The following is a 27,915-nucleotide window of genomic DNA, read 5'->3' on the forward strand; positions in this document are numbered from 1 at the left end:
AGTTTAAAACAGTTAGTTTCGAACATTTTTAATATATACAATATATATTACACTAATTATCATATCATGCAATATTATTCTTTTATAAATGCTTCTATACACATATATAATAATAATTGCTGACTGCTGTATTGCCGGTTTTCATTTTAAGTTCTGAGTATAGGTAGCACCTATACCCACACGTCGTGTGATAAGATCATTCCGGAGATATATTTACCATTCAAGTATATAGAGTATACTTTACCATTAATAATTTATATTTTTTTAATTCTAATTTTGGATATTGTAGGGCTTGGTTATAAATTTATGTTTTTAGATATTACCTTTCACATGGTTTTAATTTTGCATGCAATTTAAGGAGTGCCTTGTGGTGATACAAGCTTTTTTCAAATTCACCTTTTTGATGTGAAGCATTGTTTAGGAAATTAATTTTCAGAACAATTTAGTATTATATAAGTATTTACCTATAAAAATATATTTTTTTTGCAGATTGTAAATTGCCTTTTAAATAAAATGTAATAGAGGAACTTATATACAATTTGAACGAGTAGTATCTAAATTTAGTGACTAAATTATTTAAATACTAAGCATAATTGTTAGTGACCATTTATCATAAATTCATAATAATATAATATACATCTAATGGTAATAAATAAGTAATGGAAAATACGTTTAGAAAGTATAATATTAATTTAGGGTAATGGTAATTTTAAAATTATAGTATTTATCATTTATATACAATATTATGAATTATGATCATTTGTATTAATCATATAAATTGATTACTATTTTATTATTTGTAACAATTGTCTAAGTATACGAGACTATAGTAGACTATAGTAGACGTAAAACCATTATTATGGATTATTGTTCATATGAGGTATCTGCATAAAGTTAGACTAGTTAGAGTCTTAGAGAACTCAGAAACTACTATTTCGAATTTTTATTTAGATTTAAAATACCAAAAAAATATATTTGATTAACAAATTACAATTAAAATGGGTGTTTCTCAATTTAAATAAAGAAATTTTTTTCAGTAGTTCATGATATTCTTAGATTATATAAAAAAAATCTAAGTTATTGAAAATAATAAAACTAAAAATTAATTGAAATGTCCAAAAATCATGATTTGAATAGATTCATTAAGTAGGTAGTTAAAAAATAAGGGAAAGTATGCTTGGTATTATAACTTGTGTAAAGGATAATATTAAAATTATTATCCTATACAATATTATATTAACGTAGTAAATCGTATCCTAACTAGGTATCAATATTTATTTATATTCAATTAGGTAATCTAATGTATTAATTTACCATAATATTATCATATACTCGTATAATTAATTTTAAATATGGCCATCGCCCATCATGTTTCTTTATAGGTTAAACTTTTATGGATATTATTGTGTGAACAAATATATTAAAATATAATATTCCATACATCCAAGACCGAGATCCTAGTAGTATATAAATTGTACCAGATCTCTTGTTGAGATTTTTATCACCTCCCTCCACCGTGGTAGTCGATACCTTCAAAGTTCTAATACATGATGTTTAATATAATATATATATATTATATATTATAAATATATTCTAATACATGATGTTTAATATAATATATATATATATATATAATACATCAAAGTTCTAACACATTATTAATATTTTTAAAGCCATAACTATACAAACCATTGTATTTGATACAAATTCAATCCGTCATTGTATATTTTTTGTTGGCTTCAGCGTAAGTGTAAAATTAATTTTCTTTAAATAAACCATACAAAGTATAGAAGATAATTCAAAGGTGTAAAGTTATAAGGAAAGCTCAAAATAATTTGCTTCACTGCCCGATTTTAGCTCCCCGCACTCTCCACATATTACGCAAAATAATTTTAACACAATTAACATAATTCAAAGAAATTTAAAAAAATTGTACAATGATAAATTGTTGTATTAACATTTAAATTTTTAAAAATAAAAATAAAAACAAATTTTTAAATAAAAATTCAAAATACAAACCGCGAGCGTTTGTTTGAAACCTGAAGGAGATACTATAAGAGACTATCACAAGCACCATGTGCACACATTCAACCCATCGATTGAAATGTTTGATGATATTTTGGTAAAGCATACCTAATAGTACTTCACCTTATAATTATGCTTGCACTGATGTATCACACAGTGGCGCCGAAGTCCTAAAAATCTAGTAGGGCGAAAAATATTTCAAGAGGCCCAACATCTTAATATCGGCAAAAATGGCATACCATGAAAGGGAAAATGATCAATATAAAGCGGCCCTATCCTAAATTTTCAAAATATGTCGGGCCAAGGCCCGACCTTAACATAGGGTTCGGCGCCACTGGTATCATATTTAGATTTTTTTTTAAACTATATGACACTATACGTCACTACCGCTACAATTACTTTCATAACATTTTTATAGCGTTGATATCTTCGGTGTATTGTGTACTGTATAGTTTTGTTAAAAGTATTATAATTCAAAAAGTACACCTCATGTTTTATCTGTATAATCACCAAACGTTCAAATTTACACATTCATTATAACCCGACAAAAGTATGGAGAATGACACTATAATATTTTACTTTACTATACCAACACTTATTGGTATAAATGTTGATAGTTGCTAGTTGGTATTCATACTTAGAAAACGATGAAACAAATAACAATTCTAATACTACGTATAGTTAGAAATATATATTAATATTAAATATTTATTAGGAACTTATAAATATATTTTTATCACGATCATCAAATTGACGTTTTAATGACTGATTACCATGGCTAATTAATAATCATTGCTAAACACAGTATTTATGCTTAGGAAAAATGTTGTCATTACTCATTATTTTATAATGCTTATGTGGCTATGTACCAAGTTTCAACTATCAACACGTATATACTAAAGTATATTTTACTACAACTATAGTAGTACCTACCAAAATATATCATTATAATATCACACAACACGCCTCACTTAACTTTATTGTGTCTATCAACTGTCAATAATAATTATAAATCATAAGCCATATTCAGTTATGTTATATACCTTAAAATTGTACTAGAAGAGCATTAAATACATGAGAGGACGTCAAATCCGCGTATGTTGTCTAAAATTGACAATTTGCGTTCATCAGAACCAATCTTGTGTAGTTAGCTTCAATGCTACAGAGTACCAAGTATATTAACTACGTATGTCATTAAACTCAAATGTTAAAACATTTTTTAAATACATAGTTTTTTATGAATATATTTTAATTTTCAAGCAATTTTTGTGCATTCTTAAATTGCAATATTTTACTCATAAGTTTATAATTTAAAAATTCGTAAAAACTATGTTCTTACAATAAAATTTGATAATATATAGGTCAACTTACTGTCTCGTTCAATATTAGTTCTTCTTATTGGTGCTTAACTTTTAAGTTATACGTCAATACTGACGCACCGCATGCATGAAGTGATATATGTATTCAGAGTGTAGATACCTTAAAATAAATCTAAACATTTTGGAAATTTCACAGTATATGGTACAAAATATTCTACGTATATAGTAGCAAAACAACTCAAATATTTTACTCCTGCAGTTCTATAATTTGTTACAATTGTAAGCTAATAACCTCAAGATTTTGAAGCCTAGCATTATCTTAAATAAACAAAATAATTAAAGTCGCTATGATTAATATTTTTTGAATTACAACAAAATAAATAAAATTTTCATTTTTCATTTAAATTTAATATACATATATATATCCAATTTCGTTAAAATAAAAACTTGAAATATGTAGAAAAAATATTACTATGTAATTTTGATATTTTTAATTGCTATACGTACAGTTTATCAGAAACATCGGATTCAATTTTCAAATTTTTTTATGTCCAAATATTTATCATTCATAATATTTTAAAAAAGTCAAAATTTTTAAATGGTTAAATAAGAATCGAACAAGAGATTAAAACTTTTTTGAAAATGATATCATGTCCAGAAATTAAAATTATAAACATGCAATAAACAATTTAAGAATATACAGCCTATATAGTAGGTAATTCAATTTTGAATAATCTAATAATATAATTGATGTAATTTTAGTTTTTCGTCAATATTCTCGTTTTTTCCAAATTTTTTGTTGGTTTTTTCTGCTATTATTTCAAAATGTACTTGTAAACAATACATTTTAACCTATTAGGTTGTGGTTACCATTATTCACTAAGTATGTACACTTCTCTCCCAGAGACCACCTTCAAACGTTGAAGATTGAAACATTTTAACTGCTGCTTAGAGAAACGTCAGACACACACAAATAAAAACTATGTACAACCAATACATTTATTGCTACGCTCAGAAACTTAAATGTATTTGTAAAACATTATTAACTTAATATCATAAACAATAAAATCATTTTTTATAAATATATTTTTATTATTTTATGTGGTACTATTTATTTATCTGTTTAGTTAAGTACAACAAATAATTTTAAATTGAAGTTAAATAATTCATAAATTATATAGGTACTTTTTATTATTGTAAAAAAATGGAACTTTCAACTAAATAATAATTCGTAAATGATATTACTTGTTTGAAATTTCTTCAACCCTTCTGAGATTCTACTGATATGTGCACTTTGATGAAATAATATTAATTTGTTTAAAATATTATTTACAAACAAAAAACAGAAATATAATTCATAATTTTCCATTATAACATTTAAATAAATTGAAGTTAATATTTTCACGAATTCTTATAAAAGTCAATTTTTGTTTTCTGCATATAGGTAATAGTACTTTTTATACTAATGTATACTTAACACGTTAATAACTACGGTATAACAAGTTTTAAATTTCTACCATTTATTAATGTACATAAAATTGTAACATAGGTACAAATGTGCTATACTTGCAGCTTTAGCTTATATAATAATATTATATACCTTATACCTATTACACAATTATTATTATTAATCTCGTGTCCCGCGAGAATTTACCCATTGCGATATCTTACGAAATAATGGAAATATTAACATTTTGGTAATGCAATAAGACTCACCGGAATAAGAATTACAATTATTTCATTTTTAAATTTATTTTAATGTTTTGGTAAAAAAGTTAAGAAATATATTTTTTATTTTATTATTTGCAAAACAATTGATTGTAGCCATTTTGTAGTTTATTTTTCTAAAAATTTTGACGTATCAAAGTTTTATTTTCATAAATTTCCTGTTTTTATATTTTTTCTAGTTTTGAAGATAAGAAAATATGATTATAACTAGGCACACTGAAGATGTTCGGCCGGCCGTACAAGAAAGCGCGCGTCACGGCGGGTCACATGGCGTAATAATTCGTAATTTTTCTCGAAACTAAAAAAAAAATTAAAAATCAGGAACTTAATGAAATATATACACCTACATACTATCCAATAAATACGTAAAACACGATGATATATGAAAAGCGAGAGCTGCAATATAATTATACATAACTATTTTATATGAACTATCTAATATTCTTATATTTTGTCGCAATATATTATAAGTTGTTTACCTTATATTCTTGTTCTCTAATATTATCTATACTTTATATTATTATTCAATGAACATTGTAGTCTGTAGGTACATTGTACAAACGTATGTCTTTAAAGTTTAATATTACAGTTGAATTTGAAGCTCTGTGTTAACTGAAAATTTCACTGTTTTATTAAGACATTTTATATTAGGTATAGATATCTCCTAAGATATATCTACCCAGCTATGAGTTTATCTGATTATGAATTATTTATGGATTAGTAAGAAAAATTTGAACCGTTTTGGATTTTTAGCAATATATTTTAGGCAATATTTAAAACACACGGTTAAATGAGGTATAGGTATGTGTATATTAAATCAAGGTAGTAATATGAAATTTAAAAAAAAAATCGAAAAAACTTATTTTGTTATCATTTAAAGTTTTGCTGACAGTCATCTTACTTTTTTCAGCAGTTTAACAATTGATAGAATGTATAAAATTATTCACAACAATTTACAAAAATACTAACCTAATCTTACCTCGCAGTACCTAAAGGATTTACTATAAAAATATCATATTAAAATACGATTTTTTTGCATAACATAATGATTTTTTTAATTTTATATTTTCTGCAAAAATGAGAGCAAATATTCTAATTTTAAAAATGCTACACAATAATATGAAACTTGTACCAGTCATATCTCATTTTGATCTTGTTCAGTATAGCTGCTGTGTAGCAATAATAATAATAATACCATATAACTAACGTATATTTTATGTGAACTGCTGTGCGGGCGTGTAATGTACGTGTTAACTCTACCCGGTGGCAGTTGCCCGTAGATGATTGCTGGCGGGAGGTTTATGGCACGCGACTACCGCTGCGGTTCGATACCCCGCACCGGCCCCCGCCACACCGCCACGTCGGACTCTACACGCTATCGCCGTCACTGCCGCGTTCGCTTCGAGCCGAGGTGCCTCTTCAACCATTTATTAAACCCGTCACGCCCGTTCCGGATAAGCCCTAGAGACCCGTAACCCTCTCTCCCCTCTGCACCCGCATCTCCAGTCACCGGAAGTTGGACCGCAGTAGGCTTAATGCCCGCAGGATCAAAAAAAAAAGTATAAAAATAAAGAGAGAGAGAGAGAAAAAGAGAAAAGTGTGCGCCCGTATATATATATATATATATATATATATTGTACTCGATATTTTATATGTGTGAGAAAAGGAGAATAATAAAAATATAAAAAAAAACATAAAAAAAATGACTATATATACTAGATAGATATAATAAAGCTTCTCTGTTCACGTAGATAATTTTTTTTCTTCTATTTTTAGAGATTATTGTCTATATCATATATACCAGCATTCATAAAATATTTGCAACCGCACAAAGAAAAAGTATCCACCTCACAATACTATATATTATACCGATTACCGTATATTATGATGATGAGAGAAATGAATAGAATTCCAATTTGCCCATATACATTATATATATATATAGGTAGCAATTATATAAGGTTGTTGAACAACGATAATAAATTATATTATAATAATTTAATATAACATAATTATATTAATATATATATAGGAAACAATGGTGACAATTATTGTAGGCGTAAGCGGTAAGCTAGAAATCGCTGACGATGCACTTAAAAACGTAGTTCTGCAACTTTTAAAATATCTACAGCATTAAAATCGTTTATGACAAATGTTCTTTTTTATGTTAAAAGAGATAAATACTATAGATTATAAAATGTAGTATATTATATTGTTTTTATTGGTTAAAAACTTAAAAAACAATAGGTAATTACATATGTGTTGAAAAAGTATGATGTATTGATATTTTATAAAATAAATTTGTTGAAATACATATATTATAATTAATAATTTATACCTACTTTAATGTACTTAATATCAAACATTCAAACAATATGTACACGTGAACGAAAAGTTTTAAGTCCCACATGGCGCAAAGATGTCTCCAGGTTGAGTCATTTGTGAACGAGGCTTTTTCAAAATCAGGCAATCAAGTAACCCAAACCGAAACACAGGACGGTCATTAAATTTTTCGGGTTTTCTGGTGTGCATGGTTTCAAGCTGGCCATTTTTAAATTTTATAGCACACTTTACAAAAATAGATATATCTATACTATGTACACTATCCTGCTGCAGCTTTTAATTTTTCCTACAGATCATATAGACCGAGCATAGAAAATAAAAATTTATTAATATCTAAAATATAATAAATAATCTATAACTTAACTGAGTTTACTGCGAAACGGTAAATTTGTTTGCAAAACAAATAATGTGGCAAAGAAAGTACATAATATAGTATTTACATTTACCTTTATATATTTTCATGTATGGTTTTATACTTGGGTATAACTTTGGTACAATAGAAATTTTTTGAAAAAAAATAAAAAATACCGTTGATTTTTAGTTTGGGCCACCCCAATTACTATATATGTTATGACACCGCGGGAGGTACATAATATAATATACACTATATATAGGTGTAATTATTGTCATTATAATTAGTATCTAGTGCGTGGTATCCATTAAGTTTGGGTTTTTTTTTACACCAACATACAGCCACGATACCTACAGAATATAATATATTAATATATGTCATTATCGTCGCACGACCGGTTATAGGATCCGTTACGCGTTGTGCCCGATGGGTGCGTGTCGGGCTGGTTATACGCGGCGATCGGAGGAGGAGGAGGAGGACGGTGGTGGAACGAGAATAGTATTATAGGTATTATTATGGTACGCCATGGCAGGAAGAGTTATGCAGAGGAGTAGGGAGATAAAGGAGAAGAAGTAGAAGAAGAAGTTATAGTCGTTGTCCGACACCTGTGACCGGGCCGCTGCCGCCATCGGTTCTGTATACTCCATAGTGTAATTACAGTGCACGCCATAAAATCCCCGGAACGCGCCGCTTAGAGCGCTTTGCGGTGTGGTGTGGTGATGGCAGTGGCAGCCGACCGGCATCGGCAGCGGCGGTGGTCGTTCGTAAGCTTTGTGCCGAGGCGCGTGTACTCATTACACACGCCGCCGGGGCCCCCGCGCATCCGCTGTCGGTGGAAAACGCTGACACGGTCTGTCGCGCACAGCGTATCTGATTTATAACGAAACGTACAATTCTATACAATATACACATTATAAAAATATATACATTATATTATAATGTACATGTACATATTACATACATATATGTATATATATATGGTTTTAATTGTTTTCTGTTATTTTTTGGGGGGAAAAAAATCAAATATTTGTATATAATATTAGAAGAGGTACCTATTCGTTACTCTTACTCTTCTTCTCATTCAGCCGTCAAAATATCATCGTCAATCCGTACATTTTCCAAAATATTACTTTATAAATGTACGAAAGAGGTTATTTATGTGTATATACAATACACATAGCGATATGCGTCTACAGAAACAGTTGGAATTCAAAATAATAGTGTTATATACATATTTTATGTATATAGAAATATATATATTTTGTTTATCAGACCTAACCTATTACGCTTAGAGGTTAATCTAAAAGACTATAGTGTTTGATATATAAAAAAATTATAGAATACAGAATATTATGATTACTTAAAAAAGCTAAACATTTTAAATATTAAAATATATTTATTATGACGCGAGATATTTCGAAAAAAAAACTGAAGATAACAATTTTCTAGTAGATTAGCAATTAGTACACAGTAATACACTACAATACATGTAAGTAGTATGATTCGATTTTTTTAAAGTTTCTTTGTGTAGACATTAAATTTGAATAAAGCTCTCAAAGACTTAAGCTTTTAAGTTTCAAAATGTTTTTCTAATTTTCAGAATTTGTAACTAATTAATAAGAGGTGAATCGAACCCAAAGTATTCTAATTTCTAATAGCATATACGTAATCAAATTGTAGACTTTATTGATACATAATTGTTGGATGGTCGTATAAGTTTATAAAACCAAATAGTATACATAACATATTATAGGTACATTTTTAAAAATGTATTCCACCAAACTTATGTACATGTTTATTGTTCTACAACCACAGTTGGTAAAAATAAATATAATAAAGGTAATGCATTAAATATAATGATTTAAAATGAATGTTTATTCGTTTCGACATAATTTTTTTAACAGCTTTATTTCAGCATTCTCAAGATTTCAAGAATCTTAAAAATTATTTAATTTCTTAATTTATAACTTATAACACGTCAAGCTAAATTATTGTAGTACCTTATTTGTTGGAAGCTCATATGGATATCATATAATACAAAATTATACTCACATGTGATCTTTTAAATATTTTATAAAACGTTTAAATATTTGTATATTTATATGGTGATATTTTCATCACTAATTTTGTCGAAAAGTATACACGTTTTTGGAAATAATAGTTTCTTATATCATTTTTGAAGACCAACTGTATTTAAATTTTAAATTTTTTTTCACACATCACACATCTCTGATTTCATACGCCTAAGCAGAATATTTTTTTTGACAATTTTATCGCTTGAAAATCGAATTTTTCATATGAGAAGTATTCAAAATTTAAATTTTAAAGTTCGGATAAGCGAAGTAAAGCAGCTGCAAATTTCACAAAACCGCTAAGATGGTGCCCCTCAACATTTTGGTCACTATGCAAGTACACCGCTAATCAATCTTCAATACTTATAAATGTAATAACCAATAACTTATTTACTAGTTATAAATTTGATTTTTTATATATTGAAATTCTGTGTTCAGCAGGAAGCAAGGATTTGAAGTTGTTAAAATTATTTTTCCGGGAGTATTATATATGACAAATGATTTATATCTAATGTGACCATAATTTTTTTTCTTTAAAGCAGGACACCTGCAAATAAGAAAACCATATAATTTTTCTATATATTTGTCGGATTCACAAATCTGCTTTAAAGTGGCCTGTTTGTTTTTTATGTATAAATGGATCTCTTGACTTATGTTACTCTTTGTTATAAGGATGGCTTTTAATACAGAGACTCCCTGCAACAATCTATGTGGACTATGTATTTTAGCGTTTTACAATTTATATAATATACGTATACTGTATACAGTATACTGTATAAGTATGGTATAAATGTATTATTGAGATATGTGATCAATAAATACCTACCACAAGTCAACTTTTCTTAAACCGGACATTTTTAGGTTCTTATAGGAGACAGCGGGACACTAAGCTTGAAAGTGGGACTGTCCCGCCCGAAGCAGGATGCATGGTCACGTTATTTATATTTGATATTTTGTAGTACAGCTATAGTAAAAATAATTTTAGATATCTATGTGCTTATGTATATGTATACATATGTAGATATACCTACTTTATATTATGAATTATATACCTCATGGCTATACTCTGTTTTTGTAAATTATATTAAAATAAAACGGTTTTAATTCGCTTTGTTCTTACACGAATTAGTATTCTCAAAATTTGAACTAAAATATAATTTTGTTTATAGCTTTCTTGCATTTAAAAGGGTTTTTCTCATATTCTACAGAAACTATTGAAGATATTTTGTTTCTGCTATATTTTAATAAGTTATGGTCTGTGTCCCTAGTATGTAAGAAGTATTTATACATAAGATTAGACGAATCATGTATTGGAAAATTGAGATTATTTTGTACTTATAAAATATTTATCACTACATAAGTTTAAAATTATAATAATATTATATTGGACGTGAATTATAGACGTATAGTATACATATTATTAGTGTTTTATAATTGTCTATTATACAATATTATAGTCGACTTGCATGCAGATAATATGCACTTTTAACTTTTATATATAATAATTTACGTATCACTTTCAAAAATCTTAGTTCCCAGTTTCACAATAGTGTATATAACGTATATAATATATATATATATACAATATAAATTCCTCTGATATATATATATATTATGTATATCATTTTTTTTTTGTCATATTTCGCGCAGGCATATCGTATCGAATGGTTAGGAGGTGTAGTGTGAGGGGGTAGGCAGAACGAGGGGATTTCTCGTATAATTTAATATCACCGCGAGGGTGGTGGGCGTGACGTTGGCGCCCAAAGCGCGCGCGGGTCGTCGGTGGCGTCACGGCTATTACACCGTTCACGCGGTGCAAGAGTAGTTCGGCGGGGGTGGGTGCGTGCTGTGGTGGGACAGTCGTCGGTCGCGGTGGCGGGGTGAGTCGTGCGTGGACGGACGGGTCGACGGCGTGGGGGTTGAACCATGGCTGGGGGGAGAGAGGTGTCGACACTGCGGTCGGGTCACCCGTGCCGCCGCCGGCGGCGTCGAGTTCTCGCTTCTCTCATTACCGTCGGGAACCGTCGCGGCAGCGCCAGGCCACAGCAGTAGTCACACGTCAGATGCGCTTGCTACATCATGTGACGTCGTCCCACTTCGTTATTATAAAGCGCGCGCGTGTTTATGATGACAGGAAAATGTGAACCGGACTCTCTGCCCGTCGTCATACCAGTCGCGTCCGAGACGTCTTCCACAGGAATCCACGACAACAACAACAACGCATCTTCTGGGGCCACCCCGTCGCCCGTCACTGCAACTGTGCATCCCTTTAGCAAGAGGGAACCAATTGTCACCAGCTCATCGTTGATATTCTCACAGTCGTCTAATCAAAAGGATGGTAAAAGGGTAATACATTATTTTTTTCTTATCATTATAATTTATAATCTATACCTATATATTATATACCTATCTATTTATTTAAATCGTTTGATTAAGATTTATTATTTACGTAGTTTTAAGTAGGAAATATGAATGTTTTTTCGAATTAATCCAATATCCATTACGTATATTCTTCAATACCTACTATAAATTTAAGTGTACATAATATATATTAATAGGTTTTATATATTTTAATATTTAATAGTCTTATTATTTACAATATAATTTAAGGAATAAAAAATTACCCAACATTACAGTAAGTATGATTTTAGTGTATATATATATAAAGAGAGAATTTATAATTTAACTTGTGTTTTGATTAAGGAAAAATACGTCACAAATACTCAATAATAGATAGTAAATTCCTATAATATACCCATGCTATTATTATTTATAGTTTATAAGCAATTATTTTAGTAATATATGCGTTAATAGGTTTACAAATTACAATGATTATAATTTATAAACGTAATAAAATATAAAAACTTATTACTTCAGAGATTTATTTGTATTGAACAATAATACAATATGATTTACTTAAATATTATAAGTTTTGGAAATAAAACTAATTTTTAACTCTCCGATTATATTTATTATTTATGTGTCATTGTACAATTTAAATGTATAATATTATACACGCATTACACGTGCAAGATGTATACACATAAATACACTAACTTGGGGTTTTGGTGTACGTTATTCAAGCTGTATACATTTAGTAAACAAAAATAAGTTATACAAATTTTGAAATTTTTAATCTAGGTATCTAAGTATGGTTGTTAAAAAGCATATTATATTAAACTATAATTACATTTTTTTATACCATTTAGTGAGTGTTTTGTAATGGTATTTATTGTATTTAATATCTTCTTCTTTTAGAATCGTCATAAATTTTTTCTGTAAATTAATAAATACGTATATTTTTTTAAATATTGTTTCATACAAAGTGAAATTTGAACGAGTATTATGTTTTTGAACTATTTGTAAGATCAGTGTAATAACTTTTAAATCATACGGGGACAAACTGATACTTTAAAAATTAAGTAATAATTCATTATTAATATATTAACATTTAATAATTTGTGAAATAAGTTAGAGTACCTATGTATGATTAGTACAGTAATAAATACTAAACAAAATATAACATATTTTTTATATTCCATAAAATACCGCATTATTAACATAAAATTAAATTTCTGCAGTCTCCAGAGTTATCTCAGCGAGACCCAGTTATCTGTAAAAAGATTTTAAATAAAACACATTAATAAAATAAATACAAATTACTTTTTCAAATTCTGCAGACGGGTCGAACTAAACTATATTGATTAAAAAATTAGCAAAGTTGAATCGATTTTATAAATAATTAAAAAATAATACAAAATCATCACTATATAAGTACCAATACAAAATGTATACTGTCTTGTTTAACATGTCATTCTTTGGAGAAGGGGTTGAATTAATTGAGAGGATGGGTGCTAAATCCTAAGTCTTCGTCACCACCTAATACCTATGATTATAATAAATTAGGCATTAGGATTACAATATTTTACTTCTAATATTTTAAGTTCTATAAGGGGACCTTTAAATTATAATAATAAATTAACGATATAATAAAAACTGTATAATTTTTCAAAAAAAACAAAAGGATGGTTCAATACATTAAATGTTTTTACCTATTGTGAAAAATATTTTCTGAACGTAAAAGTTTCAACCTAGGTTATAGGTAATTACTTATTAGAATACATCAATTTCTTGTATAAAAAATAACTATTTTTTATTATAGCCTGATACATTCTTCCGTCCAGGATTAACAAAAAAAAAATTACACTTAAAATATAATTTTAGTTAATTAAACTGAACAAATATCATATTAAAATTTAAAATAAAACTATCTATTCAAAATTAATATTTTGAATATTTTCTATGACTTGTTTAAATGAAAAACAATTTAATTTTTAATACAAGTGGTGGTATGTTATTATTTGTGAATCTACGCACAATTCAACGTTTAGATGAGTTACTAAAAAGTAAATTCCTCAATCATGATATTAATTGTTAATATATATTGTTATTCGTGTTATATAATTATTGTTCTCTATATATTATGTTTATAAAAATTGACCGTAAAATATTTCAAATAATTTATAAATGTGTAAATTGGTAGTATATAGTTTATAGAACAATACTATATTACCATGATAATTACAGGTTTGATAACATTATAAACCGAATGAAAAAATAAATTATGTATACAAGTTTAAAGTTTAAGTCCTTTTAGACTTGACCTAACCTAACCGATAGATTTTACATAGTTTAACTTAAGCATAATAATTGTATTTCATGCGTGTTAGTCCCGAAGTTGGGCTACTAACGTTTGCAATAGAAAGCTTTAATATATACAAACTTACATGCAATTTATGTACGTAGTTGGTAGTTGAAACTAAAAATCGGGTAAAATAGTGGTCCACTCGGAATAGCGAATATAATATTTATATATAAGTACTATTAATTTAAAAAAAATTGTGTCGATTTTTTACGCTTTAATATATATAATATTGAATGTATATCGAAGCATAACCGATATCGATTGTCTTTACCAAATTTTAAGTCATAACCTCATGACTAATACGCAAATTTAGAATCGAGGATTTTAATCTAAAAACTGTTTGAATGTAACGGAAACTCAATAACCCACAATAATGAACTTTACTTGTCGAAAAATAATATTTCCTCAACGATTAGCAACAACGGAAATCAAACCGATTATTGCTATGACTACAGCCATTTTACCTACTGATATTAGTATATGGACGTACGTCGTACATCAGATAGGAGTAAGAATGAGCCGACTTAATGCGTGATCGGTCCCGACGCTAAACCGGGCAGACGAGTCTGTGCCACCCCTCCCGCCGACACCATCGGTGGTCCGGGTGTCGCCGTCGTCGTCGGCGGCGGCGGCGGCTGCGGCGTGGAGAACACACTCGGACGACGTGCTGAGCGGGTGGACGGGCAGGCGGGCTGGTGCGGTGGCGGTTATAATAATAAAACCGATCCCGGCAGCTAGCCGGTCGAGTTAACGTGCGCGCGCGCGCCACCGCCGCCTTTTATGTGTGCCTACGCGTGTGAACATTTTCGTTCCCCTCCCCATCCCGTCCACCCATCCGTCAGCGCGCGTTCAGTCGCGCCGCCGCCGGGCGCGTGTGTATGTGATATCTGGTCGTCCGTGCTGCCGGTAATAATAATAATTGCAGCGGCGATATCGGTAGGCGAAGGGTTTATATAACGAACGTGCGTGTGCGCGCGTCCGTGTGTGTGCGTGTAAACGAGCCGGTAGGACGTGGACGCGACAGCCGCCGCTGGGGCGGCGGGAAACGTTGGCGGGCGTGAGCGCTCGCGCGGCGCGCGCGCGTGTGTGTGTGCGCGCGTGTACGCCGAGCGGTGGCGGCGTTGTTTGTTGTTGTCTGCGTGTCTACCGGACCTTCTATACTAAATCGGGACTCTGAGCGTGCGGGCTGACGGTGCGACGTGGGTCGGCGGGTACTACTACAACACACAGCACTCGTCCGTCCGCGCGCCGCGCTCCGCCGCCGTGCCGTCCGCACTCCGCACTGCTGGCACAAGGACGCGCTCGTCCGTGACCATCTAGACAAACATTGGTTGCTAAACGTGCCGCTCGGTTTCATATCATACACGTAATATTATATTATATAGGTATATGTTTTATGCGCGTAATATAATAATAATAATAATACACACTACACCACTGTGCCACCGTTTTTTTTTATTCTACACGTGTATATTATATATATTATTATATGCTGTTTAGTAATATTGTGATTTACTGACAAGCGGAGCGTGTAGGGAATGCACATTTGATAAAAGGGCTGCTTTGAATTATATTGTAGGGTTTATGTAGGGCCACCAATCCTAAATGATTTTTATTTTAAATTGACTTAATAATTTTTCTTTTTTTTAAAATCTGGATCATTTTATATTTTTAAACTATCAACTTTTTAAGCATTTTTTTTTAAATGACCAAATATATAATATTATTATTAAAGCGCATTTATTGAATTTATTTGAATGCATTTTAAATTGCATTTTTTTAATATTTGATATCCATCTTTTTATAGTTGCACTACATTCATCAGACATTAATTTAATAGTAATAAGTTATACTTTATGAGGTATAAAAAAATTATATTTCCTACATTGAAAATGGATCTCAAATATTTTAAATTTGAAGTGTCTAGAGCTTTTCACATTGAATTCTAACGAACGATACAAGAGCAATAATATTAAGTTGTGAGTGGATATAAGTGTGTATGTGGAAGCTTGAAAGAGAGTGTAGGAGAAAGCCCCCCCCCCAAAAAAAAAAAAGAAGAAGATTGAATGCCGATTTGTTTCTGCTGCATACTCTGTATACAACTTCTGGCTCTGTATATGGATTTAATTCACACATGTTATAGTGTTATACCTACAATAACAATATGCATAAACATTACATGTATGTATGTATAATATAGTAACTATAATAACTGATAATTACATCAATCTTGAAGTAATGTCATTTTTTTTAACTTGTTTAAATTGCACAACACGTCATTATTATATTTTTTGCTTTACTTTTTTGAGTACGCAGTTTCATTTTAGGTTTTGAAAATGTTATACATTGTAATATTGTACTCGTATACTATGTTGTATTATGTACCTAGCACAAGAACTTTTGATACCGCGCATCCGCTTTATCTCTTGTGTGTGATTTAGGTATAATATTTATGGTAATTATTTATTTTAAATAATAAAATATTATGTTGATGACTGAAATATAAATAATATAAGTGTAATATATAGAATTTTATATTTAAATGACATCTTATTACCCGCATCAATATAAAAGATATAATATATTATTATCTAACGAGTGTAAAATAAAATAATATACCGTATATACAAGGTTTGTTTAGAATTTTGCGATTTTGTTAGTAATTTAGTATGGTATATAATGTGGGTTATTAATTCCCAATATAATAATTTTAAGTATAAAAGTAGTATGGCGACTGGCGACTATATACTTTAGGTTAAACGTATGTCATATGGATGTAGCAATGTGGGTGAATTATTAATTTTATGTTCGTTTTTATTAACAGTGCAGGTTGATAGTTAAAATCCAATAACAGTCTCGTGCACTAAACAATACATAAACATTAAATACATTGTCTACTACTACTAGAATGAGTACAGTGGCATTTCGATTGGGCATATGTTGGGGTTTTTCAGACTTTACCAGTCAGCTGTCAGCAACACTTATATTTTCTAAGACTAATAGGAAGCTGCAGGTATAACGCCGTTCGAAAAAACTCGCAACGAGTATAACAAAAAAATCGCTGATGAAATGAACTTGAAAACATCGCGTAAGCTTCTCGCATCAATGAGCGCATCGACTATCATCATTATATTAGATACAGCCATGTGTAGGTTTAGGAGGTGGGCATGCTTAATCATTTCGATTCTGTTGCACGTATATACACTGTATAGCCGTTTCCTTTTGTATCTATGTTTATACGCCATGTATGAATTTATATGACGATATAGAATACACGATAATGACCAATGATGTAACTTGGAGTAATTTTATTTCGATTAGGAGGGGGGGGGCGTAAAATATGATTAATATTTTTGACCTATATTGTGCAGGCTAAAATTATAGTAGGGAGTAGGAATTGATGCTCTTCTTTCCCCCAAATAATTAATCCATACATCATGTATTAAATAAATAGTAGTCTCTGAAGTTCTGTGAAATGAGTAAAAATATATCATTATGCAGTTAGTTCATAATTTAATATAATATCCATATAATAGTCCATAATATATTATTATTAAATTTTGAACATCACTAGCTACATAGCTACATCTACAACGACGAACTAAATACAAATTTTGAATCATATAGATTTGGTATTTTTAACGGGCAACGATGTGCAAAGATATAGCTTGTAGGTATATAAAATATATTTTAATGAAAAAATTAGTAATTAAACATAAAAACGGTGGGAAGATAAGGACTAAACGATATCTTTACCTCACTAAAAATATGTATGAGGGCCAACCATAAATGTCGAGAATACACCAATATAATATATCCCCCTCAAAAAATGTATCGTTTTATTGTCGTTGCACTGCATAATACATTTGCAGTCGACCGCCGTGGACTGTGCGCGGACGTGCACATATCGTGCATTAGGCTTTTGTAGTGGACTTCACGGCAGTGATATCGGCATGAGTGGACGTGTAGTTTGCTGGCCACTGGATGGCCGTACACTAGCAGAGGTCTGCTCGTTAGCAAAGGCGACGGCAGCGGCAGTTTGTTAAGGACCCGCGGTGGCGCACTGTAAGAGAGGCCGCCTGCCTATTTTTCCTGCACCCGTTCGCTAAGTCCAGCATTCCGTTTTCACGCGACCAAAGAAATGGTGCAACAGAATTATTACGTAATGCACCAAAGAGTTATAGGGGGAGGAGATTGCAAAAACAGCTCTATACAATGTGCCCACCAAACCCTTTTAACGGTAAACACACACCGATTTCGCAACGATTTATTTTTTGTGGTAAGGGGTTTTCGTTTCCCTAAACTTTTTTCCCGTTTACCGCAGTTTACTCATAATATGTGACCTCTATGAGTATAATAATATATCAAAAATCAAATGATGGGTTTTCACAAAAGAATAATACCTACCCAATCGATAAAATATTGGTTACGAATGAATATATATTTTTAGCGCCTAATTTCATTTATATGCGCAAGCGGGTTTTGTCTCCTGATCTCAAAGGTTACCACCATTTGTATTTTGTGATTTATTGTACATATTTAAAAGTAAAATATGTACATACATATCTTTTTATAATTATTATCTTTATTAAGATTTTCGTTTTTATTTTATTTTCCAATATAGCTGCCTTATGTTTTATTGAGTAATTTTTGTTATAGCTTTTTTATTAGTTAGATAAAACTAGGACCTCTCTATGTATTTAATATAATATCATTTTTGTATGGTCTATAACATATAAAATATAAGTGAAAGAAATGCATAAAAGGTTATTATTTGTATGATTCATGATTATCGATTGTTTATGTAGAAGATATAAATGCAGTCGCGTGAAAATATTTTCTACATGATAGTAAGAATAGTGTATAGGTAATATAATATATATAATATATACAAATGTGTATTAAAAATAACTACGTTTCATGAGATCGTCTAAACTGAATTAATTATTATTGACTAGGGTGGACAATACACCTCGACATGATTTATATTGATCTCTATTTTAACCATTAATTCAACCATTTTCATGTATTGCATGTGTTATCTAATAATTAGATATATTAATAATAAATAATAATGCATATTAGTACATAATTTAGTTTCAAATATTGCAAACATTTTGGTTTTCATCATAAATGTATTTACTTACTAGTCGTAGATTTTTCCTTATCAATATCTTCCTCCCATACACCCTAAATCTAGGCTTACATAGGGACGCTCTGGTTTTTTGGTATAGGTAATATTATAATATCACATCATATTATACGGTTTCGATTGTGGTTCGTACGCGTTATGTTGTACATCCACAATAATAATAATAATAATAATAATGATAATGATAATAATAGTAATAATAATAATAATAATGATAATGATAATAATAATAATAATAATAATAATAAGGATAATGATAATAACAATAATAATAATACGCGAGTCGAGTGCGAGCCCGCCTTCGGTGTGCGTACGCCATACGGTTACAGTGGCGGTGTTTGTGTGGGTAGTGTTTGAACGTGTCGGCGCGCGGTGGCGGCGGACCTAAAGCGGCACGACGACGTCAAGTCACGGACATGGGATAAGCCCCCCGGCAGCGCACGGATCTGTTCCTCACTACCACTCGTCGCCGTTAACGCTACCACCACCGCCGCCGCCGACGCCAACGCACGTCGTCGCCACCACACACACGGCCACGATAATATACACACCACGCACACGCACACGCGCGTCAGAGTCGTTGTCGTCGTCTGTCAGAGTCGGCCGCACTCGACGTGTGCGTATGTGTGCGCGTGCATAAATCATGGCTCGCAGTCTCTCCGACCGCTCACTCGCACCGTCCCGCTCACACTCGCCTCTCTCATCGCTATGATACTCTGCAGTATCTGCTTTTTCTCTCTCCTTGTCTCTATAGTTGTCCCCTTAGGCACGCGGCGGCGTGCGCGCTCAACGATCCTCTATAATATATATATATATATATATATATATATATAACCGTATAATATACACACATCACTCTATATATCGGATGATCAATTTAACATAAGACATCATACGTACTTCCAAAAACCATTATAGTTTTTGAAAATATTTTGCTTACAAAATTGTATGTTCGTAATCGTTTTTTGAAGTTTTTACCTTTTCAATGACAAACGCGCTTATCATTCCTTATTCCAAAGTGAATATTAATTCTTAACTCTGGAGCTTCAAATTATGTTAAAATTGAATTTTGGACGAGTAGTTGATGTGTTAAAAGTCTTCAAACTTTTGATGAGTGGAGTAGAATTGTACACGGGTACTTTATACAAAATTTTGGTAAAGTATAGTCAACTCTAATACATAACGTGTTTGAGTTGTATGTTACGTATGGACTGTATGGAGAGTCCTATGGCAATACAAATTTCTTCTTTTTTTTTAATTAGTACCTACCTCTTTTACTAGGTTTGTATGCTGGTATGCAAATTATTTAGCTGTTTTTTTTTGGAATTGTGGATGTATAGAAATAGATGTCTAAATCAAAATTCGAACAAGTAGATTAGGTATGAATTATTAATATTTATATATCATATTAAAGACAATATCTAAGCCCTTAAATAAAATATAAGGTATGTTACTTATTATACTCATCCATTTTTACGGAGTAAAAACAAAATATTAATTACTTTAGTTTTCAAATAATTTTATCTATCATTATTCATTAGTATCAAAATTAAACTATTAAAAACTATTTGTTCGAATTAGATATATGAATTTTCAATAAAGTCTTCTTAATAGCAATGTATACAAGAAAAAAATCGTAATCCTCATATTAAAAAAAGAAGTCGGAATTGGTACAGTACCTACACTCCTTATATAGATGTTATATAATTATAATCTAAGATTTTGAAAATATGGCCGTTAAGAGTATAGATATTCAAAAGTTTCGACTGTTACAATTTGAAAATGTTCATTATTAAAAGAGGAATGGCGGTGATGATTATGCTTATTGATGAAGTACTCTATGTAACACGCATGTTTGGATCAACTTTTATAGTGTGGGACGATGACGAATAAAGTTCCGTATGTATATTATAATAATATGTATAGGTACAAACGCATAATGCACACGTCATCACGGCTATACACTGCGATAATGTTTTCGAGTATTTCCCGACTAAATGAAAATATTAATATAATCACATTAATACATTATCCGTACAATATGACTTAATGAAAGTTCAAAAATGTTTTTGAACGTATTTCTTAATATTTATAATTATACGAGGCAATAATCAAAATTGCTATTTATAATGTGTGGATGAACACTAAAGGTAATATGGATTATATATTCTGTAAGTACCTACGTGTATCTTTAGTTCATAGATTTTCTTATAATATTATTTAAGTTGCCTATTTTTAACTCCTCGAAAAACGTTCTTGTTTCGTCCTTCAATCGCAGAATGTCAAAGTCAATAAAGATAACAAATGGGAATTTTTAGAAATGAAAAATGGATGAGATTTATTTTACAGTGCCACTGATGTACATGTATATTTTATGTATATCAATTTAGTATACCTTGTAGGATATTTTTGGTCTATAACAATGTGGTTGCTGTGAGACAGACATAGAGTACAATAATAACATAATATTTTAACGTTTTAGTTTAGGGATGGTTCCTCTTGGCCGTGCCAAATATAGTATACTTAATATAAATTATTGATTTATTTTTACAAATTTACCTAATTAATTTTGATTGATAATAGGTGAGTGTCTAATTTTCTGATAATGAAGGTTGAAGATGATAATACAATTAATTGGATGTATATAATTAGCTCTTTACAATGAATGTGAATAATATTGTTCAGATATAAATTAAACTATTTATGTAGAAAAAAATTTATAATTTACAACTCAAAATTAAGAATCAAACGTACCTATTATTAAATACATGAATATTAAACAAGATCATTTTTTTTATATATCTATGATGCTTTATTTGTTTTAAGAGGACGCCACACCTACGGATGATGAATAACTTTATCTGTGTCGTAGGCACTCGTAGCGATTTTATTTTTTTCATATCACTAATAAATAAATTTAAAAACGAAAAAACATTGATAACTGTAATTGTAGTTATGTTGTACAAAAGAAAAAAAAAGAAAAATAATCCGCACAGATAAAGTTCTTCCCTATGCGTGTGGAATTTTAGTAATTCCATTATAATACAGATGAAACAAAATTTGTCCCACGCAAAACAATTTTTGTCGCGTTGTACGTTTGTAAGACGGAGACAACAGATATACAGGTGTTTTAAATATAACTTTAATGTAACTAATAGTATTTAGAAAACACACACAATTCTAGTAGTTATAATATAGTACTTATCCTTTATTTTATTTTAATATGTTCTTGTTCTTAACAATAATGGGCATTGATGTTTGTTGATACCTTGATAGAAACCTAAAATTACACTTCTGAAATTAGTTATATCATATAACTTATATGTATTGGTTTCATGATTTGATCTATTATATAATAAATGCTAGAACTTATAATTATTCGTATTGCATTATCTTTGTTATGTTATGCGTGAAAAATATGAACAACAATAAACTGGATTTAATTATATGTATACATTTTATCATTTAAAAATAATAATGTAATAAGTTGTTTACTTATGTTTTATTATTATTGTTTTTAGGCCAACAAACCACTAATGGAGAAAAGAAGACGTGCAAGAATAAATCAATCGCTAGCGCTTTTGAAAACTCTTATATTAGATTCTACTAGGACAGAGGTAAACCTATCTAAGTTTTTTAATCATAGTTTTCACTCATTGACATAATTTGTTTGTGTTTTTTTTGCAGAATACCAAGCATTCAAAATTGGAAAAAGCTGACATACTTGAGCTTACCGTTCGCCATTTACAGCGGCAAAAAGTTCTGAGCTCAGACGTCAGGGATAAATATCGGGCCGGCTTCCAAGAATGCGCTCGTGAGGTGAGGTTATTATTTATTATAAATCCACTAAAAATAAAATCGTTGACTTACGCCGTGTATAGTACACACATGAATGAATTGTATTTTAACTTAATGATTATTAGGTTACCAGATTTTTGGAGTGCCCCGAATTGCATATGTGCAGTACTGGAACTGGAACACTTCTTTCTGCAGGTTCCACAGTCATAGAGCCGGCCGTAAAACAACGCCTGTTAAGACACTTAGATACATGTTCATCAGAAATTGATTTAGATTTTAGTAACTCTACAGTTGTTATTCCTGATGTAAGTATATACATATGTATATAAATATATAAACATATCTATATTTTATGCATATGTCTTTAATCATTATTATTTTTCAACACATTATAATATATTATGCATAATATGTAAATATTGTATTAATTAATCTGAATACAGTGGCGTCAAATTATTTTTAAACATGTTGCTTGGCTTAAAATTTTAAATCAAATATAAATAAGTATATTCCTGCTTACTATTTCACGAACAATGATAAAGAGTTCAACCTTATAGCTAGAAGGGACTTGTCAATTTGTATAATTTAAATTCTGATATTTATTTATAATAACGAATAAGACTCTTATTATAGAAACGTCTATTTTTGAGATTAAATTTGAAATTCGATAGAATTAATTGTGACGACTTTTTAATTATTTTACGAAAAATTAATGAAATTTAATGTTTCGTATACAGTTAAAATATTTTATGTACCTACCATGTTTTTTTATCTGTTTAACATGTAAAATAAAATACGAGGAATAACTTAAGTGGTAAATTAAAGTATAATTTAAAAAAAAATGTAGGCCACAAAATTTACGTTTTGATAACTACTATTCGCAGACTTACGTTTAAAGAGTATTGTAGATACTAAGATTGTATTACTAAATGTAATGGATGTTTTGTTGTGTTCTCTTGTTTTGTCGTTTCGTATATCTTATATATTTTATAAAAATGATTTTATATTTTAATATAGTTTAAAAAAAAAGCAAAAGGGGTAGCAAACTCCATTTGTGTTCCATTTAAGTCTGTTCAGGATCATGCAAATATACGAGCTTCTAAACAAATAAATATTTTTTACATGGGGACAAAATATTACAAAAGTTAACAACCATATTATGTTGCTTAGGTATACCTATATTTTTAACCATAACTATTATAAGCTATGCTCATCGGAAGGTATATTAGGTAGGTACCTACCTACCTATTATATATATATTTGTTTATTGTCTTTATGTCATCTAAAAAATACCAATGATAAACTTCATTAAGTATGTATACAAATCTTACCCAACTCTCCTCAAACATTGATAATATATGCTATACCTAAAAATAGTAAAATTTAGCCAATATAGGTTTAAATTTAAAATACCTGGTGTCCTAGTTAGAAATTGTTCTTTGTAAAGTTAACTATTCTGGATTGATAATAAATGATATTATACGGAGAATAGACATCTGTGAACTAATATGGATCAATAATTATATTATTATTATTATAACATAAAACATTTTGACCATAAATACTTTGTATTATATAATCATTTATGATTTCAATCAAATTGTAACGATAAGCTTTATACCATGTTCAGGAATATTTTTTTAAATACTCTATAGTGCTGTAATCAGGGTTTCCTTCATCATACACTATCGTATGTACGAGCGATATTTAGTTGGTTTTTATGGTTTATCCAATTATCCAATCTGATTTTTATAGGTAATTATGAATTTCAATAAGCGATATAGGTAACGAACATTGAGTGTAAAATGTAAATAAATGAGGAATAATATTATTTTTGACTTTAAAATCTTTATACACAATGTCTTACTTGTTGTTCTAACGATATGTTTACTATGAAAAAAAAAAATGTATTTATAAAATATTACAAAAGTAGACCTCAAAATGTTCATAGGCCAAAGCACAGTGCCTATAGCACCTATACTACTTATGCGCTAATACGACTCTGCATAGGATCGGCGCCACTGTATTATTAGTTGGTGGTTCAACTTTCTCAACTCTAATTATATACAATATACATTTTGTATATTATTCAATTTTAAGAAATTGATATTTGTTTTTAAGGATATTATCGGTGGAGACGAAGAATCAAATTGTAGCACGATCGACAGTAAAAATGATCGTATTAAATGTGAACCTCCAAAGAAACGAGCTCGCAGTAAATCTGTGGGTATAGAAGATAAGGTAATAGATCGTGGAGGTCTGACAGCGAGTGTTGTAGTAGCACCAACTAATGATCCTACACAACCATTATCTGTTGTACAGGTTAGTGATTTTTTTCATAGCTATAAGTATTGGAGAATTTAAAATTGTTTACTTATACTTATATTGACTAATTCTAGGTAATTCCTTCGCAACTTCCTGATGGTCAAGTTGTATTCCTGTTACCAAGCCACTATGTGCATTGCCAACAAAACCAAGGGGCTGAGCCAAGGCCTGCAGGTGATGAACCTATTGATTTCAGTGTAAAAAGAGAACATGAACATGACAGTATGTGGAGGCCTTGGTGAATTCAAATTATAGAATTATATCCAATTAGGTGTCTTCAAAATTTGTTTTTTTTCAATCTTCTTAAATGTAATTTTCTTATTTATTTCCCTTATCTGTGATACAACTTAAGTATTGGTTTTCTGTGGTGCACATTTTTTAAGCCTTTCACTAGAAACTTCATAATGAAATAATATTGTAAGAGTGTTAAGATAATTTTTCCATTTTAGAAGGCTTAGTAAAATATGCTTTGATCAAACCTCGTAATTAATATTTAGAGGTTTTCACACAATTTGATCAGTAATATTATTATTAGTATTATATTTTAATGTTACTAATATAAAGCATAATAATTTTAAAATATATTGTGTATTAAAAAAAATGTATTATAACATTTGTACCTAAACCTGTTATTATTTAAAAGCCCCCTTTACTATTTTGTCCCAATTACTATTTAATTATAATTATGTGCAATATTTTATTTATATGTTATGACTTAAGTCAGTAGTTTTTAATTATTAATAAACAAATATTTTAAGAGGCTTGATGGAAGAGAGTATTCAATTTAGTTTTCATTATTTTTAAACTATGCTAAGTAAATTATTTAGCAATTAAATATGTAAAATAAAATAAAAATGTATTTTAAGTTGCTTTACAGTTGAAATATTATATTTAAAATGTATTTTGTATATCGTGGAATGTAATTTTTGTAGTAAGTTCCTTTAGGTTACATCACATTTGATTTAAGTTGTAAAAATAATATTTTATGATTCGTAAATGTATTATTCTTTGGCTAATCTCTCTATTTATTCACAAATCATAATTCACCATAATATGCATATGGCTTTCTATATAAGAATAATATTTTTAGTCATTCTTGTATATTGTAACAAGCTTAGAAAATTATTTCAATACATTTATGGCAACATGTCAACACTCATGTAATTGTAAATCATATAAAAATCAGCTTTCACTCGAATGAACAATATAAAAGAGTAAAACTTATATTTATTGATATTAGAATTTTTATTTCTTAAGATATAAAACTTAAGCCATTTAGGCTTTTTATTATTTATTTATTTATTAAAACTGTTACGGAGTGTTTATTGAAAATTGTAATAAAAGTAGATTTGCCTTGTTAATAAAACAATGTTATTTTTTATTTTATGAGTTAAAGCTTATATCTATAATACTTAAGTATTTAATCATTATTTAATAGAAAAATTATATAATTGTTTATAATATCAACCTATAAATAGAACAGCACTTTACAGGATTGTTCCTTATTTGAATAAATCATCCCAGTGTCCATACAAAAGGTCAAAAATCAAAATTAACACTTTTTTTGTATATTGGATAATCCATTATGTATGAACCAATATACCTTGTTTTAATATAGTTTCAAAAATAAAATTTGTTCACATAATTTATAATTTTAAAATTTAAAATTTAAATGATTAATGAAAGTTTAAAATCTAGATGAGTAGAACACAATATCAATCTTTATTATTTGTTTTAATTATATTTATTTAAAAGTATTAGTATTGTTTTTATTTCAATGCGAAGAAAAATAAATATTACATCCAAACTAAGTGTTACATTATCTATCAAATGTTTACTAAGAATTTGTATAACCATATAAGAAATAGTGTATATTTATAATTTTATGATATTATGTTAATTGTTAAAATAAGTTCTAATATAATATACAATAGGTATTTCAATATTTTTTTAGATAAAAAAAAACTACCCAATAACTATATTAAAAAAAGTAAAAATAAACTTTGATATTATCAAATTATAACTTTTGAACTTAAAGGGATGTATAATATGTATGACGACAACATATGTAATTTACAAGTATTAGTATAATACCC

At 29.5% G+C, this 27,915-nt stretch overlaps 2 protein-coding genes across 2 annotated transcripts in view; both read left to right on the top strand.

Moving 5' to 3' along the window:
• LOC107162823 (RNA-binding protein 45) overlaps positions 1-12,157 on the top strand; it is a 30,450-nt gene extending 18,293 nt beyond the window's left edge. The window contains exon 13 of the transcript XR_016190123.1: positions 11,974-12,157. The gene's annotated coding sequence lies outside the window, so the exon portion shown is untranslated. The remainder of the gene's footprint in view (positions 1-11,973) is intronic.
• LOC107162838 (protein hairy-like) lies at positions 11,843-27,200 on the top strand. The gene is made up of 6 exons (XM_015509919.2): positions 11,843-12,185; positions 23,218-23,313; positions 23,384-23,515; positions 23,620-23,799; positions 25,616-25,816; positions 25,894-27,200. The coding sequence occupies exons 1-6, from the start codon at positions 11,964-11,966 to the stop codon at positions 26,059-26,061; spliced, it is 999 nt and encodes a 332-aa protein (XP_015365405.1). The 5' UTR covers positions 11,843-11,963; the 3' UTR covers positions 26,062-27,200.
• Positions 27,201-27,915: the final 715 nt, after the last annotated feature.

This window comes from Diuraphis noxia, unplaced genomic scaffold (assembly GCF_037042655.1).
Source record: "Diuraphis noxia isolate RWA-SAM2 unplaced genomic scaffold, SU_Dnox_SAM2 contig0002, whole genome shotgun sequence".
Lineage (NCBI taxonomy): Eukaryota > Metazoa > Arthropoda > Insecta > Hemiptera > Aphididae > Diuraphis > Diuraphis noxia.

What these genes read in the sequence shown, in the direction of transcription:
- LOC107162838 (XM_015509919.2), top strand. Translation starts at nt 11,964, where the DNA reads ATGATGACAGGAAAATGTGAACCGGACTCTCTGCCCGTCGTCATACCA. An exon ending in ATCAAAAGGATGGTAAAAGG is followed by an intron (nt 12,186 to 23,217) that starts GTAATACATTAT and finishes TATTGTTTTTAG; the next exon opens with GCCAACAAACCACTAATGGA. An exon ending in AACCATTATCTGTTGTACAG is followed by an intron (nt 25,817 to 25,893) that starts GTTAGTGATTTT and finishes GACTAATTCTAG; the next exon opens with GTAATTCCTTCGCAACTTCC.